This window comes from Megascapheus bottae, chromosome 1 (assembly GCF_031878675.1).
Source record: "Megascapheus bottae isolate mThoBot1 chromosome 1, mThoBot2.hap1, whole genome shotgun sequence".
NCBI lineage: Eukaryota > Metazoa > Chordata > Mammalia > Rodentia > Geomyidae > Megascapheus > Megascapheus bottae.
In genome coordinates this window covers 103169124-103187220 of record NC_143509.1, presented here as the reverse complement: position 1 = coordinate 103187220, position 18097 = coordinate 103169124, and the positions used below count along the sequence as shown (strand labels likewise).

The following is an 18097-nucleotide window of genomic DNA, read 5'->3' as shown; positions in this document are numbered from 1 at the left end:
GAGAACTTTGTGCTTGATCTGTCCTCAAACTGGGATCCCCCAATCTCCTCACAAGTAGCTAGAGTTTACAGGCTTGAATCACTGTGCCTGATAAAATATGAAAATAAACGTAAAGGCTACCCTTCCCCTCAGACTTCTGTACAGACAGTGTTCTCATGTTAACAATATGCATACTGTCATCTTTAGTAATGGAATACTAGAGTGGTCACAAATGAATTCTTCCTCTTGCCAGGGAGACTTTCACCCATCAGCCTGGCAAAACCTCAGGAAAATGCAAGAAGAGTTACTGCATCATAGTCACTCTCTCCCCCAGGGGGCTTTCTGTAATCCTCTGTCAACTCAGTTCCTTTACACTTGAGAACTATAAAACTATAATCTCTGCAGGCTAGCAGAAATGCCAACTCTAGGGTGAGAAAACAAGACTAACTCACAAGGAAACTGAAACCCAAAACAGAGGAAATCACAAACCCCAAACAGTCTCCTTGCATTTGGTCTGGACCTCAAATAAGCCTCAAGGAACTGGTCAGGCCAGGCCAGGGTCTTAGACCCTGGTCCCCGGGGAGGGCCCAGCAAGGACCCACCCTCTCTCAGGAGGAAAGGGCTCCCAATGGAGCCCAACTAATGTTTGTTATTACTATTGGGGATTAAAAACAAAGTCATGGATGCTACAGGTCAGAGGCCACTTGACCTTGCCCAGGTTTGAAATGACTCAGCAGGGGCTGAGAAGCTGTCTGGATTCCAGCCCGCTCAGCTGAAGCAGGCATCAGTTTCAGAGAGAAACTCGGAGGTACCAGAACCAGCCCCAGAGCCTGTTTCCAGGGCCAGCACCACGTAGAGAACCAGGGTTGCTGTCCCCTGCACAGCCCAACCCCCAGGGTCATCTGTTATGGTTTTCCCCAAACTGAACTTAAAACCATCAAGCACGTTTTCTCAAGGAGAAAACAATGGTCTCATAGATGAACTGCGCAAGCTGAAGCCATGAGCTCTCTTTGGTTTTAAATAGAAGTCAGGAGACATGAGGAAGTCTCCACATTATGATTAAAGTGACACGGGCGCAGACGCTCCACACAGACGTGGGTTCCAGGAGCTGGGTCGGTCGGTTCTGGTGTCTTCATGCTATTTCTGTCCTCACGACATTCGAACTAAGCTTTCATGGAAACGAGACCCACTTCGCATCAAAACAATCTCCAGGAGACCAGTGCCCCGTGCATCAGATCCATGTTAGCATGGAGTGCTTACACTTCCTGTGCGCATTTTGGACCTGGGGTGGAAAACGTGAACGCACACCAAGCAGGGTTTCTGCACACCTCGGTACCCCCCCACCCCCCCACACACCCCATGCTGGGGCGGCCGCCGCGGGGGAAGCAGGGACCCAGCCAGGGCCTGGAGGCCTGGGGGCTAAGCATCAGGACCAGGAGAGCCACCCCTAGCTAAGCATCTTCCTCCAGAGCCCTTAGCAACAGATCAGCCAATCCTACCGCTCTCCGCCACCGCCGCCCTGGCAGCGGAGGTTACTCGCGAGCGTTGACCGCTAGTAACCCTGGCGAACGAGCCGGTGAGAGCTGCGCATGCGCGCGGGCCCCAGAGCACCTGCGCTTGCGCGCTACCGCAGCCTGGCGTTTCCTGTGTCTTCTTCCAGTCATTCAGAATTTAGAGTTCCCAAGGAAAGCTCAAGTTTTCCCCGGACAAGCCGGTGGCCTGATCTAAGTCAGAGCAAACAGAATACACAATGGAGCAGATGTGCTCGGGCCCCAGCGGGATGCACCACACATTAGCTGCTTTCTCCCCCCTGGCCCCCCGCAGGGCCGGCACCTGGCTGCCGCAGAAAGAAGGCTGCTGCTTAATATTTAAAGACGACACGCCAGGGCTGCCACTCGAGGGCAGCCGCCGCCGCCCTCCCCGAACGTGATCAGAGTGGAATGACTCTTGTGACCCTATAAACATCACACCAGGCGAGGAGCGGCCCCTCCCAAGCTCCTCAGGTGGAGGTGGTGGCTCTGAAGGCTGGACAGAAGCCAAATCTGTCCCTTGCCCCAGCTCGAGAGAGATTTCTAGAACACATATACAACACACAGAGACCTTTGTGTCAGCCTTCTCCCCTGTAGATCCTTCCCCACTCCCCCCACACCAAGGCCTGGCTTATCTCCTGGATACAGAAACTTGAGCACTCATTTTAGGTGGGTTTGGAATACTACAGGAATGGGTCCTGCATGGGGGGCTTTTTCATGAGAGACAGAACTAAGCCCCTAGCTAAGCCCTGCCCAGCAAGTGGCCCTGGCCAGTCACCTCTACCTAGACAAAGGTGGTTCCTTCTGCATGGTATGCACACCTGAGGCTCCCCTAAGCATTTGAGACACTACGCCAAAGCAACAGCTTTTGATCAGTAAGCATCAGTTATTTGGGGCGGGAATGTGGCCTAGTGGTAGAGTGCTCGCCTAGCATGCAGGAAGCCCTGGGTTCAGTTCCTCAGTACCACATACTGTGGCTGTGGCTCAAATGGCAGCACACTAGCCTTGCTCAAAAAGTGTCCCAAGGACAGTGCCCAGGCCCTGAGTTCAAGCCCCAAGACTAGCAAAAACAAAAATCAGTTATTTTTAATTAAAAACAAAACAAAAACCCAAACACTTCTCTCCAGAGACACAGAAGGGGAAATATAACTGAGAAACCCCATGGCTAGGGACTTTTGGGTAGATGGTAGCAAGCTGCCATCAGACAGCACAGGAACAGAAAGGTGACTCACAGGCTGCTCTTCCATCGAGCTCTACCCCTACCAGTTTACAATTCAAGAGGAAGAATCTTCTGGAAGGGAATCTCTCTCACCACCTCCCCCCACCCAGTACCATTGAAAGCATGACTTTGATCTCTCAAGTCTACTCCATGCTCCTCTCGAGGCAGCCCTGGATTCCACCGACTCGGTTATTGTGTTGTGCTTAGGCCTCACCCCGGTGCCCCTCAATTTATGGGCTCATTTCAACACCAAGATAACTTGTTTGCACAGGTCCAGAAAACAGAACTGAGGCTTGTTAGGGAGCACTGTGTAAGTCCAGATTTCAGCTCACAAGCATTTTCTAAGAAGTAGCATTGTGCAAACCTTGTTCTCAGGATTCTCTGTTCCTGGAGACTGAACTATTCTGCGGCCAAGATGGTATAAGAGGGCTTGCTCTCTGTGTGGGAGTCACAGAAGGCAATGAAGGTCTCTGCTTGCTCCAAGATTTGAACTCAAAAGATAAGTCTCAGCTTGTCCTAATCACAGCCTTGAAGTCTGCCTGGCATGTCTTATTCTTGAAACGGATGCCATTCTCTCCACAGCATAAAGGTGACTAAAACAGAGCTGGTACTGTGGGAAGTGAAGCCATGGGCTGCTAGTCAAGTAAGATGAGTGAAGCGTTTGGCAGGTGTATCAGACATCTGCCTTGAGTCCAAATACCTGCATCAGATATGCTTGATTTGAGGGCAAGCTTTCCTCAGCACATTGCAGATCTCATCAGTAAGCATCAATCAGAGACTGTGGCTTTGTGACAAAACTGGTGGTCTTTCTAAATACAGTGCAGCTGAGCCATGTGGTTGCCATTGTTCCTTAATTAAGCCCATCTGTTGATTCTAGAACTGAACTCACAAGGAACAGGTGTGTGGTTACTACACTTTTTTTTTCCCCTGCCAGTTTATAAACAAAAGAAATGGTTTCATGTTCCATAAAGTGTCACCTGTGTTTATTTCTTGAATTTAAGGATCAGATTCTGGATTAAAGGGAAGATTTCAATTGGAGAATGTGAAGTTTTCCTGAACCTGTTTTTGAGGTGCGAAAGGCGGGCTGGCAGGCGCACACTGGCTATGCTGGAGAAAGCAGGCATGGCAAGCAAAAATGTCTCTGGAAAGTGCACCAGGGGCAGAAACACACACTGAGCCATCAGAGTGGCTCTTCAGTGGCCAGATGGCCAAGAGCAGAGCACTCCCAGCAATGTGATGGCATGCCAGAAGAAAGAGCTTACCGATCAGAGAAGAGGCAGTCCCACACCAGAAGAAGCTGTGGCCCCTGAGGACCCAGTGCTTTAGAAACACACAGCCTTGATCTGGGAGATTCAGTGTGCTCTAGGGAAAGGAGCTGACTGAGTCAGAACCCTGGATGCTGAGGATCCCTGTAACCAGCAAGCATGGAACCCATGCCCTGTCTCCCCTGAGCTTGTGAGAGTTGGTGATCCATACTATTTCAAAGCCTTTTCTGGGGTCACTAAGGCAGGTTCTCCCACCTCATCATGCAGGTGCTACCTTCAGGCTCTCTGAACAAGTGGCTTCCCCATGTGTATCTGAGAATTACCAGATGTGGAGAAGCAAAGAACTGGCCCTAATGGCAAAGAAAGGAAGCCTTGAGTCCTCTGAAATCACCTTGGGCTCTACTTAGAAACACCCTAGTCCCAAACAAGGAATCTTTGCAGGTAGGTGGGAGCTACCACCCTGCTCTAAAAGACAGCCTTCAAAGCCATTTTGTTTTGGATCCGCAAGAAAATCCTGTTAGCATACAGTCACCAAGAAGCCCAAAAGTGAGTCTTTACTCAGGGGACCATAATTCCCCCTTTGAAGCCAAGTATTCTGCCAGAGAACCTACCACAGTACTGCAGAGCCCTGTAGCCTGCCTTCTCTGGGCTTCCTGTTCCTACTGCAGTCGGAACAAGCCCCAGCACTTGGTTGGAATCCAGTCTTCTGATGGAATTCCTGAAAGGGATTCATTAATGGCATATTCCATTCATTTTAGCCAACCTGGGAGGAGAGGCTTGGTGAAATAGTGATGGAAATTAAGAGAAAGCACTCTAATTTGAGAACGGTGTTCAAAAGGCATCCTTTAGATCTTAAGAAACAAACCAATCAGAGTATTGGCATTGGGTGCTACTTAAAGTGCTTAACTCCTTCCTGGGTTCTGGCAAGGGTGCAGCGGGAGTGTTGGGTTGCAGACTGGGAGGTGGCGTTCTCTCTAAGGCATGTGAAAACAATGAAGAATAGTAAAGAAAAGGCTCTCAAGCTCCAGGTGCAACTGGAATGGCACCCAAGGTATTTTGGGGAGGTGTATTCAATTTCTAAGAGTTGCCTCTGGGTCGCATGCCTGACCACCGGTTTCCTTCGCTGCTAAGGAGGACAGGAGTGTTTCTCCAACCGAGTGGGGAGTCTGCTATGCATCTTTACCAGTGGCGGAGGGTAAGCGCAGACAAGCAGGCCAATGGAAAGGAAAAGGAGAGTGACCAAGGCAGCCTCTAGTCATTGCATCCCTGTGTGGAAGTGCAGAGTCCCCTCGGGGTTTGCGCCATGAGGCTCCTGGGTAACTGACCATGGCTGGCCTGGTTTCCAGTTCCAGTTCCCACCGCTACGACCTAGGAGTGTGTTGAGACTTCATACCATCATGTTCTATGGCAGAATCTCTTCCGAATCAGCCTGTGGGGCCAAGGAAATGGAGCCAACGGGCTAATTCACCTTGACTACTGCGGAAAGGGTTCTGGTGAGCTTGGGACAGAGTAAGCACAGAGGCCCACAAGTACTTGTGACAGGAGCCAGTGATGTCCGAATGACAGTGGCCTCTGGTCTGGGCTCACTGCTACCTCTGCACAAGCCCCCATGTCGCCATCCTCTAAGAGTTCAGTCTGGCACGTTCTCTTCTTAATGAGGTCCTATAGTGTCAGCAGCATAATGCCTTGTAGGACAGACAGAGAGCCTTCATGAGGGGTAACGGAAACTAGGCAGCAGTCGGCTCATACCTATAGTCTTAGCTATTCAGGAGGCTAAGAGGTGACCACAGTCCAAGCAGGAATGTCCGTGAGACTCTCATTGGCCAAGGGATTGCATGCCCAGATCCTGAATTCAAGCCCTGATACTGGCACAGGAAAAAAAAAAAAAAAAGGAGTGATAGGGAGTAATCAGGAAGCTGCTGCCCCCAGAGGCCCGCCAACACAACAGGCTCTGTGTGTCACGGGCAATGATTTTGTTCCAAATTGTGAGTCCATCAACCTGGGCTACGTGAGCGGATTCCTTGGGGGAGTATAATTACTGTATCAGAAGCTGTTAAAATTTTCCTTGGGGTGTGACTTTTCCTCCGGAGAATGGCTCCTTTCACAATTATGTTCTCTACCAGGAATCTATTATATGATCTGGTTTTTCCTCCAAAGACATCATTAATCATATGGTGAAACTGTAACTACAATTGAAAATAGCTGTTTTATAAAATGCCATGGTCAGTGCTGAGTAATTGTCAATGTTAAAGAATCAGTCTCATCGTCCCATTTGTAAGGAAATGAAAAGACTTGGAAAAAATCTTATTAAGTGAAGTAAGCCAGACCCAAAGGAACATAGGCTAAATGGTTTCCCTCATTTGTAATAATTAGTACACACCTAGGACTCTCCTAGCAGAGGACTACAATAGCTCAAAACCTAGATACAGAAGGCCGTACAGGATAAGGCTAAATGAAAGGACCTCCAGGATATGGAAACAAGAGCTTTATATTATGTGATGGCTATTCTTAATGTACTGTCTTTTCTCTTCTCTTCTGTTGCCCTTTGGTTAATCTCATATTGTTACAGTATCTGACTATATTACCTGGTATATTGTATATACATTTGTTTATTTGAAATAGGAAAGAGAAGGAGGGAAAACAAGATGATTAGGAGGGGGTGGAGAGAGGGAAATGGGGACAAAAACATGAGAAGGGGTATCAATGTATGAGAAGTAATGTACCCTCAATCTGGCAAATATAACTGTAACCCTTCTATACATTACAATAAAACATATTAAAAAATATCAGTCTCGTCTCTCCTTAAAACTATTACTCTGACTGCCTCATCCCCTTTCTTCTAAGGAGGGTGAAGGTGGGCTTTGCCAGCTTTCTTAAGATAATTATGTAGGCATTCATCCTGGGATTGTATCACAAAGCCCAGGGTGGCTCAGCGTTATGTCAAGAGTGCTACTCCACCTTGTTCCAGGAAGAACACTGTGGAAACCCTTCTCTGGTGGACTAGTATCTTCATAATAGCCAGTGGTGGCTGGGTCTTGGTTTTGACCCCGACCTTGAGCAAATCTTCTGCTCCTGGATTCCTATTTCCTTCACCAAAACCTGAGCATAGTGCTGGACCACAGTGCTGAGAAGACCCCTCCCCTCCCAGACCTCCAGCTCCACTCCGAGTGGGGGCAGCATCCAGCCCAGGGGTAGCAACCACGGCCAGCCCCATACCTCAAGTTGGACTTGAAAAGCTGAAAAGAACTTGATACAGATAGCAAAACATCGGGGACAGCAGGAGGGGAGCTGCTCCTGTGTGGGGGTCACCTTGGAACTACACAGATGTGAAGCCAACCTAAAATCATCGTCATGAGGAAAGCAGACGAACCTCTGGGTTCACCTAATCACTGCCTGGCCCACAGGAGGAGGTGGGGGGAGGCATGGGACCTGAAAGGGTCAGCAGCCATGCAAAGAACAACAACAGGAAAAGGAAGAACCCATGTGGGGGTGACAAAGGAAACAGAATTTGTGGTCAAGCATGAGTAGAGGCAGAGGCGGCGGCCTGAGGGAGAAGGTAAAGGAGTCCTCCAGTCTGGACAGCCCCGGGGACGGGCCCAGCCCAAAGTAGGCTTCATTTCTCATTCTGGAAGTGACTCTGAGCTGGGGACAGGGTGCAGCACCGAGCACAGGGGTGATGACTGAGCAGTGACATGGGGAAGGGCTCTGGATGAGTCTCCTGCAGCAGGAAAAACTCTAGGCTTCCCTGGCTGTGGCCAACCTGGACAGTCCCGCAGGCACTGGAGCCTGCAGGCAAGAGCCCAGTCTGCTGCTTGGACCAGGCAGCCCCTTGGGGTTCAGCGCTAAGCTAAGCATGGCCACTGGATGGGCCCCAGCCTGCCTCTCCCTTGGCTGGGAGCCTGGAAAGGCCCCTGGCCTCCCTTTCCTTTCTACTCACTGAAAGGAAGATGAGCAATTATTTCTAACCTTGAGTTCATGCTGGAGGGTAAACCATGTGGATTCTGAACTATAGGCCCCAGGAGCAAAGGGTACATGGGAGGACCCGGAAAGAGAAAGAAGGCACATCCTGGAGCTTCTGTTGTAGAGGAAGAAGAGAACTGGGGAAGAAGTCAGGCACCAAATCACGCCTCGCTGGTTGAACAACTAACAACTGAGACACGCCAGGCTGACTACCTCTGCCATCCTTTACCATCTGAGTCACAGGCAAGTCCCACAGGGCCCATTTCCAGTTCCTCCGCCGTCTGAGAGGTTACTTCAGGTCAAGTGTCTACTTTGTGACTACCTGGCTGGGCTTCCATGAAGACGGACAAGAATGAACACTTGTGGCTCTGCCTCACTAAGAAGCCATTGCCTGGACTGGGGATGTAGCTCCATGGTAGAAGCAACCTACCAGGCTCAAAGCTCAGAATTTCAGCACCGGAAACAAAAACAAAAGAAAGTCATCTCCTATCAGCTGAGTTTGATGGTGAGTGTGGCCCATTTCACAGTTAGAGAACCAGGGTAGACATATGGTGACGCTTGATACCTGCCAACATTAGCCAGGCTTTCGTGTAGGTTGCAAACCAAGATGCTCCCAGATTTTCGAGCCTCGTAAGCCATCTTCATCCCAGAGGCCCCCATGATATCAGGAAGGCCACACATGGCAGAGGGACGGGCAGAAACCTCTCTGTCTCTCACAGGTCTGCCATAGTTTGCCTACATAAACAACCCCACTTGGTATATTTTTCTGTAAAAATATACGACTGAAAAGGAAAAGGTTGTGTCCTTATGTTGAAATTCCAGCGGGGTTCAGAGAATGGGCCCAAACCTGAGCCTAGTACAGACTTTCTTTCTTAACAAAACAGGTTGACATGCTCTGAAAATACAAGTATCAGATAACAGGACCACACAATCAGCCCCTGGAAATGGCAGATGGGTTCCTGGTTGTGCAAACACAGGCAGAATCATCCAGCAAGCACTGGGTTTCCGGGGCTCAGGAATTAGTCTATCTAGGTGCCAAAAGTGTGTTTATAACCAATGCCTAACCGCTCAGGCCAATAAACTCAGAGACTTCCCTTCGGGAAGGCAAAAAAACAAAACAAAAAGTAAGAAGAGAAAAGATGAAAATGAAAAGTAAAGAGTCTTCAATGGTTTTATTCAACAAAAGAAAAAAGGGCCAAGACTGGATACAAATCGAGAGAGGGAGAAAAAAAAGTCTTCCAGTGGCACTTGTCACTTTGGTTGTCAAAAGTTCCTTTTGGATTTCCAAAAAGAAACCAAAGCCTGGTGTTTCTTGATGTCTCCCATTCTGTCCAGCGCCTCCACTGCAGGACAGCTCCACTCTTGTGGAGCAGAGGGAGATACAGAATAACATCCACAAGAGAAGCAGATGAGGCTGGAAAGCCAGTCCTAGCCCTGAGGTGACTTAAGCTCCACCCCTCCCTTAAAATCACACAGTTTTCTTTATAACAACTCACCAAGAACACCCGCCCAAGAGTCTGTCCAACTCATCAAATAAAACTGACCAGGCTATCTCAGATCCCTGGTTTTATTTAACACTTCAGCTTTCTGTTTAGCTCTGAATGAATGTTAGAGAAACAGCTGCATCTTGAAAGACTGACATAAACTACCATACAGTATCCCCCAATGAGGACCGCTCGGTACAGGCCAGAAGCTGCACGGCACGCATGGGTGATCTGCATGAAACAGTTTACGCTGCCTGGACATCAGCTCTTGTCTGGACATGGGGAATCCGAAATGCTCCAAAATCTCAACACAACCAAATGTCAGGTACCCTAAAAATATGACATAAATTGACCTGCAGGCCATGTGTGTAAGTTAGATAAATGTGAAATACATATGTAAGTTATATTTATACTTGGGTCCCATCCCCAAGATATTATAGTACAAGTGTACAAACAGTCCAAAATCTAAAAAAATAAAATAAAACAAATCAGTGGTACTTGTGGTCCTGAGTATCTCCCAGGCAGGACTCTGGCCATCTAACAATAGCACAGAATTTCAGAGTTCATCCCATGCATGCCACCCATTTCACAGGTGAGAAGTTAGACCCAAAGAACTAAAGACACAGTCTGAGACAGCCCTGACACCCAGCTTCCAGACCCAGATTTCCCCCAGACACCCCTCTGCTTCCTCCACAGGCTTCTCCCCGCTCCCCCAGCAAGGCAGCATCCCACCTACCTTTCTTCCTCCACCATGGGCCTTCAGGAACCGAGTAGGATAGGTCCTTGAATTCAATGTTCACTGCTGCCCTCCGGGGCAGAGAGGAGAAGCGCTGGGCCTCTGTGAGGTTGTTGTCCACTTTCTTTAAATGTCCATTTAGAAGGTCCGTCTCCGCCTCCTCCATGCCACTGGATACTACCTCATCCACCGAGACGCACACGGACTTGGGCTCTGTCATTGCTGCAGAGTAACTGCTGGCATTCTAGAAAACAAGGCCAGAGCGACACAGTATGTTATTGCCACATGGAGAGGAAAAACAATAGCATGGAGAGGGAAAATATCATCAACTGGCCACTTGGCTCAAGCATCGATTATTAATAGGGACACGTTTTACAGAGGACTGGAGCTGTGGAGGGGAGGAAAGGGACTGTCCCCTGTGGGACTTGTCACGTCCAATGGCCACTTTTCCCTCTAGTAAAAAAGATACTGGAGACAAAAATAATAAACTGGCCTATAGGACTTACTTTGCACTCATAAAATCAAACCATGAGACAACAATACATGAGTCACTTGGTCACCATGGAAAGTTCTCTCTCTTTATGGTCCACGCATAAAATCCTTAAAGACAGACGTGGTTCCTAAGACACATGTAACTGAAAATGTCCTGTAAAAAGGAGCTCTGTGTGTATTATGTGGACTGCCTGGTAATGTTACAAGACAGTAAGCCCCACCCCACCCTGGAGTTGGTCTTCCTCTTTGCCATTTTCCAAGTCCCTCACCCTGTTGTCTTCACTATAGCACTGAGGGAGTTGAGAACATTTTTTTTTCTACTATGCAGACAAGGAAACTAAGGCACAATTTCAAAAGCCTAAAATCAAAGGGAGGAGAGGAGATTTAAATAATAAATGACAAAAACATTGAGGTTCCCAGCTCATCACAGGAGCACCTAATGTTTGTAGCTAGCATTTTTTTCTGCTTTTCTTTTGCAGTCACTGGGGCTAGAACCAAGCTCAGCAAACTTTCCACCATTAAGCCACACCCTGAGCCCCAAGCTTTGGCTTGGGGCTTTACAGCTTCTATGGGGACTTAAACTATAGCAGATGATCCAAGCCTCAAACTCATTTATGCAAAGAAAGGAATATGCTTTTTCTAATAGCTTGGCAACTCTAACCAATCAATGAATGCAGGGGCCTCTAAACACAGTGGAACCCTGAGACACAAACTCTATGCTGAACTTTTCCAGCTGTCTCCTAAAGCAAGAGACTGTCCTACGATGCCAGAAGTTCAAGCCTTCTGCAATACTCTGCCATGATGCAGAGTCTGCAGCACAGGGAAATCTGTCCTCACCATGCCAGACCACCTGGGATCCTCTGACTGCCCACAGGGCAGGAGACACTGCTGCTGTCATTTGTTGCACATGGGAGAGCTTCTTTCCAGGTTTCTTACCTATGTGTTTGCTTGATATTTATGGCACGTATTATTCTTTTATTGAAAAACTCCAACTAAAAACCATCCAAAAAGGATGGTCCATCAAAAAATCCCCACAATCCCTAGCGATGTCCCCTTGAGGGCATGGAACTGAACTGGAGGAGAGCTGGCATGTGTGCCATTATGCTACTTAAGGGCTCCAAAGTCTACCTCTAAACTTGAAGACTTCAAATACAAATATGAGGTTGGAAGAGGAATTCTGAATGGAATGGAAAAAGTAGTTTTGCATTTTAGAAGTTACAGAGAGGCTGGGAACCGGTGGCTCAGGCCTGTAATCCTAGCTACTCAGGGAGCAGAGATATGAGGGTAGTGGTTCAAAGCCAGACTGGGCACTGAAGTCTGTGAGACTCTCCAATTAACCACAAAAAAACAGAAGTGATGTTGTGGATTAAGTGGTAGCCTTGAGCTCAGGGACAGTGCCCAAGCCCAGAGTTCAAGTCCCATGACCAACAGAAGAAGAAGAAGGAGAAGGAGAAGGAGGAGGAGAAGGAGGAGGAAGAAGAGAAGGAAGAAGAGGAGGAGGGATGGAGGAGGAGAAGAAGGGGGAGAATGGGGAGGGGGAGGAGGGGGAAGAGAGGATTAAATGGTATGATTCTGTTCTAAGGCCAGTCCTCAGCCTTAGAACATCTGAAAATAACTAAAGCAAAAAGGTTGCAGGAGGGTAGGGGGGCTGCGAATTGTAGCAAGTGGAAAAACCCCTGTCTAGCAAAAGCAAGGCCCTGAGTTGAAACCCCAGTACTGTCTCCAAAACACACACGTGTGTGCACAACTCTTAGGCATCTCCTACCTCTGAAACCTTCACCAAATCAAAACTTGTCACTGACTCATCTGTGTGACTAAAGAGAAAGGTACAGAGTAAAACGCTGTGGAATTCAGCATGATGTGCTGTGGGCACTGCGCATGTGTGCTGTGTGAAACGTCAACACAGCACAGGAAGGCTCACAGTCCCCATGGGAAGTGACAGGTCTGTATTTGTCCTGGAGTACAAGACCCACGAAGCTGAGCCTCTTGAAGGGGACACTGTACCCTGACTCACTGGCCCTGGACCTCAGCAGAAATGTCCACCTGCAGCCCAGAAGCCCTCAGAGCAGCACCTAGCCTTTCCCCTTGTCCTTTGGGGCCCAAGGTGTTATGTGTTTATAATCAAAGCACCAGGTTCAGCCTAGCTTTGGGACGGGGCAGGGTCCCCTACAAAACAGAGGAGCAATGCAGCCAAGGCAGGAGTTCATGTTCACCCCATCCTCATCTTACCACCTAAACCAAAATGCCCATGTGCAGGTTCCAGGCCAGAATCTGCTGCAGGCTTCCCTCCAACCCAGGAAAGGCCTGGAAAAAATGACTGGGCAACTTCTCTCAGTTTGAGGGCTCCAGCTCTTAAGAGATTACCATCCCTCTCCTAAGGCAACTACTACAGGTGTGCAACCCAGAGGAAACCCAGAAAAAAACAGTCAGTCTGTCAGTCTGCCTGTCTTCCTGTTCGCCCTTCCTTCCTTCCAGAGGAAATCCACAGAAACACAGCTGCTGAATGGCCATCCCCCAGTCGTGATAAATACCACCCAGCAGGTCCAGGTCAGGACTTTCCTATTCTCCAAGCCTTCTTGTCACCACACACATTCAATCAGCAGACCGGTCAGCCAGACAAGGCCATTTGGCTTCATCTACAAGCTCAATACTGAGCCTCCGGTAAGAAAACAGGCAGCTAGGGTAGGGTGAGGCACCCTGGAGCCTCTGAGCACACTTCAGAGCTCAGGACAAAGTGTGAGTGGGGAAAGAGAGGAAGAGGCAGGGGGCATGGATGCACAATGAAATTAGAGATACCAAGAGGGCCCAAATGGAGAAGAGCCTCGAAACTCAGAGAAGGCTCCGACTTTACCAGAGGCCAGTGGGGAACCTGGGAGGACCCCCACACAGAGGGTGTCAGGTCCAGATCTGGAAACACAGCTAAAACCTGTGAGATGTGGGGGATGGGGAGGCTAATCAGGCCCAGGCCTGGAGGACAGAGCCAGGTGACTCAATTGATTCGGGAGTGATCGAGTGATTGAGAGCAACAGAGTCAGGTGCTTAGGTTGGGGCGTATTAAGGAATGCTGTCCTGCGCATTGTAGGTAAGTGACTGTGAACCACAGACACTGCCAATTTGTTGACAACAGCTGGCCTTGAACTCCTGCCTGAAGAGGTGGCGTTCCTACCATCTCCACAGTACTAACACAGGGCGAAGAGCGGACATTACTCCTGCCTGTGACACTTGAGGGGTGGCCAGACTGGGGTCCAGCTCGCCATAGTTTCCAAGTCTCAGCTGGCTTTCAGGCCCTGCTGCATCCTGGCAAAACTGAGTCCTGCTTAGTTCCACATACTGCACATGGGCCAAGGGTTACATGCAAATCCACATCAGACTGAGGAACTGAGGACACCCACCCACACAGCAACGCACAGCCCTACCTCCTGCACCAGTGCCCAGTGGCCTCACCCAATTAATACAGTCACTCCAAAGTAGACCAGCTCTCTGGAAACAGTTCTGTTTGGATGAGAATTGCTAGCAATGTAGGTTACTGCAAGCTTTTGCATGGCCTCCTGAGCTCATTAAAAATAAAACAAACACCTAGTCCACACTGTTTATCCTAGGTTCCCGAGACTTTGACACACGTGCTCATCTACACACGTACACACGTACACACGTTCACACACACACACACACACACACACACACTGCAGAATACAGGCAAATGGCAGTAAATTATTTCCTGGTATATAGCCGCTAAGAAGTGCGGGTCATACACAGGGGAGACCCAACTGGGACCGTGCTTGTGACCCTATGAGAATGTTTTCCAGTGAGTCCGGTGTGAATGCCAGTCTGGGAGATGCCAGTGTAGGCCCTCTCCACTCAGATGCATACTTCCTTACTCAGCACTCTGAGTAGGGAAGAAAGGGGAAAACTGTGGCTTGCGGTTCTTCTCTGCTTCGTTACTACAACCCCTGGTACCCACACTGACGGCACATCCTGCTCTCCTGGACACATCACAGGACACGGCACTGACCTGTAACTCTCATGGTGACTGTTCACAGGAAAAGTGGCCGAAGTGTCACTCCCCAAGCCTAGCTCAAAGGGTAGGCTGCACGCAAATGGCAGCTCAGAATACCCCAGGCTTCAAACACCCTATCTCACTGAGAACACCTAACCCACATGTGCCTCCCCAAGCCTGGGAACTCCAGCTGCCCCCCCAAACTCCAGCCCTTTCCTAGCTCAGCTCACTCCACCAGCATGGGGCACTCCTCAGAGCAGGAAAGTGAGGGAAAAGCAAAACCCAGGATGCTGGGAACTTCTCAAGGGCTCTTTGTAACTTGAATAGAACTTTTATTATTATTATTATTATTATTATTATTATTATTATTAATGGATGGTACTGGAGTTTGAACTCAGGACCCTGAGCTTGCTAGGAAAGCTATCACTTGAGGCACACCCCAAGCCCTGAAACAAAGCTTTTAAACTTGTGTATCTATGAATCCAGGAGCACCTGGCATCCTGGTTGATATCTAGTCCCAGTAAAATCAGGTACTGAGTGTGGTTTCAAGATCGCTGCCTGGCTGCAAGATCAGACAAGATGGGTGTGGTCCAGGTGGTCTGGCTGCAGACAGAAGATTTTAAACAAAAAGTTATAGGCTTTCAGGGAGAAAAAAAAAAATATCCCCCGCTGACCCGAAATGAGCATTAGCAATCTCCATGTGAGGCTGCGTCAAACCATTACCTTAAACAAGAAAATCAGTATGGAAAAACCTATATCTAAAAATGTTCTGATTCTCTGCACGTACAGGTCACCTGTGCCTCTCGGAAAGGACTCTTAAGTCCCCAAGCACGCAGACTCTAAAGCACTTCAGTGCCTAGAAAATCCCACGCTTCCTCTAGCTGTCACACACATCCATAATATTCATGTTCCTCTGCCAGCAACACTTAGGAATACCAAGTATACACCTAAGTACAGGGGGGAAAAATCCCCAACGCTATCCAAATGTACAACTGGACAAGGGGAAAGATGAGCCCTGCCCTCCACCCGCCGCAGGGCTGGGGCTGGCCGCGGGGTCCCGGCCCCCGGCCCCCTCCACGCGGGCCGTTACGTAACGACCGCCTCCCGGTAGGCGCTACAGTAACCTGTTTGGAATCGGAGGATGCGGGTGTCACAGCAGAGCATGCGCACAAGGCCCAGCTCAAGGCAAGAGGTAACTGTCGGTCAAACGCCGCCGAGCCCGGCTGACTTCCACGACAGGATGCGAAGATCGAGACGCGCGGCGTGGCGCGCCGGGAGGGCGCGGGCGGGATGGGAACGCGCGGGTCGGACGGGCGGCCGCGAAGGGGCTGGACGGGCACCGGGGACCTGGCGTTTCTACTCCTCCAGCTGGCCTGCAGCCCCGCACGGCCCGCGCCGCTGCCGCGCCGTGCGGGGGCCCCGGGACGAGGTGGGGCGGGGGCTGCCGAGGTGTGGGCTCGACGTTCCCCGGGGGCGAGGACACAGACCCAGGCGCTCCCGTCCACCCTGGGACTGTCCACCCCGTCTCCGCCCTGGGAGACGAGAGGCGTGCGCCCGGGCCCCACCGGGGCTTCCTAGCGTGCGCACGGCGGCCGCGCCTGCTCGGCCGCCCCCCTGCCCCGGCGCCCAGCACTCTCCCGGGCGGCACAGGCTCCAGCCCCGCGCAGCAGCTCCTCCTTTGGTTCCTCCGCCGGTGCCCGGCGCGCCCGAGGGTGGCGCAGTGCCAGGCTCCCGAGCCCGCGGCCGGGCGCCCGCACGCGGACGGGACCCCAAGCCCCTCCGCCACCGGCGGCGATCCGGGCCGTGCGTCCGCTCGGGCGCGCGCGGCCCCCGCCCAGCGCCCGCTCCCGGCCCCTGCGCCCCCCCTCCCCAGCCCGCTGGAGCATCCCGAGCGCCAGGTGGCCGGGGCGGGGGTGACCGGAGCCGGGCCTTCTCCCCGGGGGTCAGCACCCCGGAGGACGACCCCGGGACGCGGGCGGGAGGGGAGGCGGGCGCGTCTTTCGTGCGTTTCTTGCCCCCCTCCCCGCACCCCGTGAAAATAAAGCCTGGCCGGGCTCTGGAAGGCGGCGCTCACTCACCATGGCGGTGCCGATCGAGAAAGCGGCCATCAGACAGGCCATGCCCCGGGGGGGGGGGGTGGCGGCGGGGACCGGGCTGCGGGCGCGCGGGCGCGGGCGGCGGGGACGAGGCTGCGCCGGCTCCTGGCTCTGCCGCGGTGCCCGGGCGGGCGCGCGGGCTCGGGCTGGGATGGCCCGGGCGCCGGCTCCGCCCCGCCCCGCCCGCCCCGCCCGCCATTGGCCGGCGCCCAGGGGGCGGGCACGGGCAGGTGCGCGTGCTCTTGTTTTGCTCCTGGAGGGGGGCGCGTGGTGAGGACTGCGCGGCTCGCGGCTGGCGAGGGCCCCCCGACTCTTCGGACGTGGGCGAGCCAGCTGGGGCCGGGTCCTGTTGGAGAGCGGTGGCTCCGGGCTCGGGGCTGCCTAGACACTGGAGCTGGCAGGAGCGGGGAGGGAGAGGGAAGAACAGGTGGGTTCATTTTATCTTTCTTGGGGCTCCCCCCCCCCCCGACCATGCCAGACCAGAAGCTCGGTGACCACCGGCGCGGTGGCTCACGCCTGCCCTCCTAGCTGCCAGAGAGAGGCTGAGATCCTAGGATCGCGGTTCGAATCCAGCCTGGACAGGAAAGTCTGTGAGACTCTTATCTCCAGTTAACCAGAAAAGCCAAGCGTGGAGGTGTAGCTCGAGTGGTAGAGTGCGCAAATCAACACAAAACAAAACAAAGAAACGGTGCCCAGGCTGAATGCAAGCCTCAGGACCAGCACGTGGCCGCCAAAAGGAGGGAGTGCTGGGGTGAGGATGATGATGATGGTGGTGATGGTGGTGGTGGTGGTGGTGGTGCTGGCTGGCAACCCTGTGCTGGATGGTTCTTCCCAGGCCTCCCCTTCCCTACATGAAAGAAAGGCTGGGCTTTGTCAACAGAAGGCCTATTTATTAGTGCCACTGTATGAGGGATGACACCTGGCCACCCTCTCATCTGGTGGTTTGGCTTCTGGGGAAGGCCTGTTGTATGTAGGTGTGGCTGTTTCCTGATGACCAGAGAGATAAGGCAGCCTTTTGGCCTGTGGCCAGCCCAGGCCCTGTGGCTTTTGTTAGATGTTTGTGTGTCGGGACCAAACACGGGAACATTTCCTCTCACCTTGGCACATGAGTGCCACCCCTCTGTCACTCTTCAGCTACAGAGCCCCTCCCTATCTCTCTTTCCACCTGTGAAGGGGGCAGGTCCCTGGGTGCTGCACTGACAAGCTGGTGACCTCAGCCAAGTGTCCCCTTCAAATCAAGAGAGGGAAGGCAGGTATTCTGAGTTTAAGGAAGAAAGCGCCTATTTTCATTGGGGCTGTTTCTCTTGAGGAATTGAATACATTACTTCTGTTTCACACAA

General features: G+C 51.4%; 1 protein-coding gene across 2 annotated transcripts in view; it reads right to left on the bottom strand.

Moving 5' to 3' along the window:
- The window catches only part of Abcg1 (ATP binding cassette subfamily G member 1), a 44320-nt gene extending 27502 nt beyond the window's left edge, over positions 1-16818 (bottom strand). For both annotated transcript variants that reach the window (XM_090349649.1, XM_090349658.1), the window contains exons 1-2: positions 16740-16818; positions 10173-10416 (exon numbers count right to left, since the gene is read on the bottom strand). In XM_090349649.1, the coding sequence (XP_090205775.1) occupies positions 10173-10416; positions 16740-16781 (286 nt within the window). In that variant the 5' untranslated portion in view covers positions 16782-16818. The remainder of the gene's footprint in view (positions 1-10172; positions 10417-16739) is intronic.
- Between the last annotated feature and the right edge of the window lie 1279 nt (positions 16819-18097).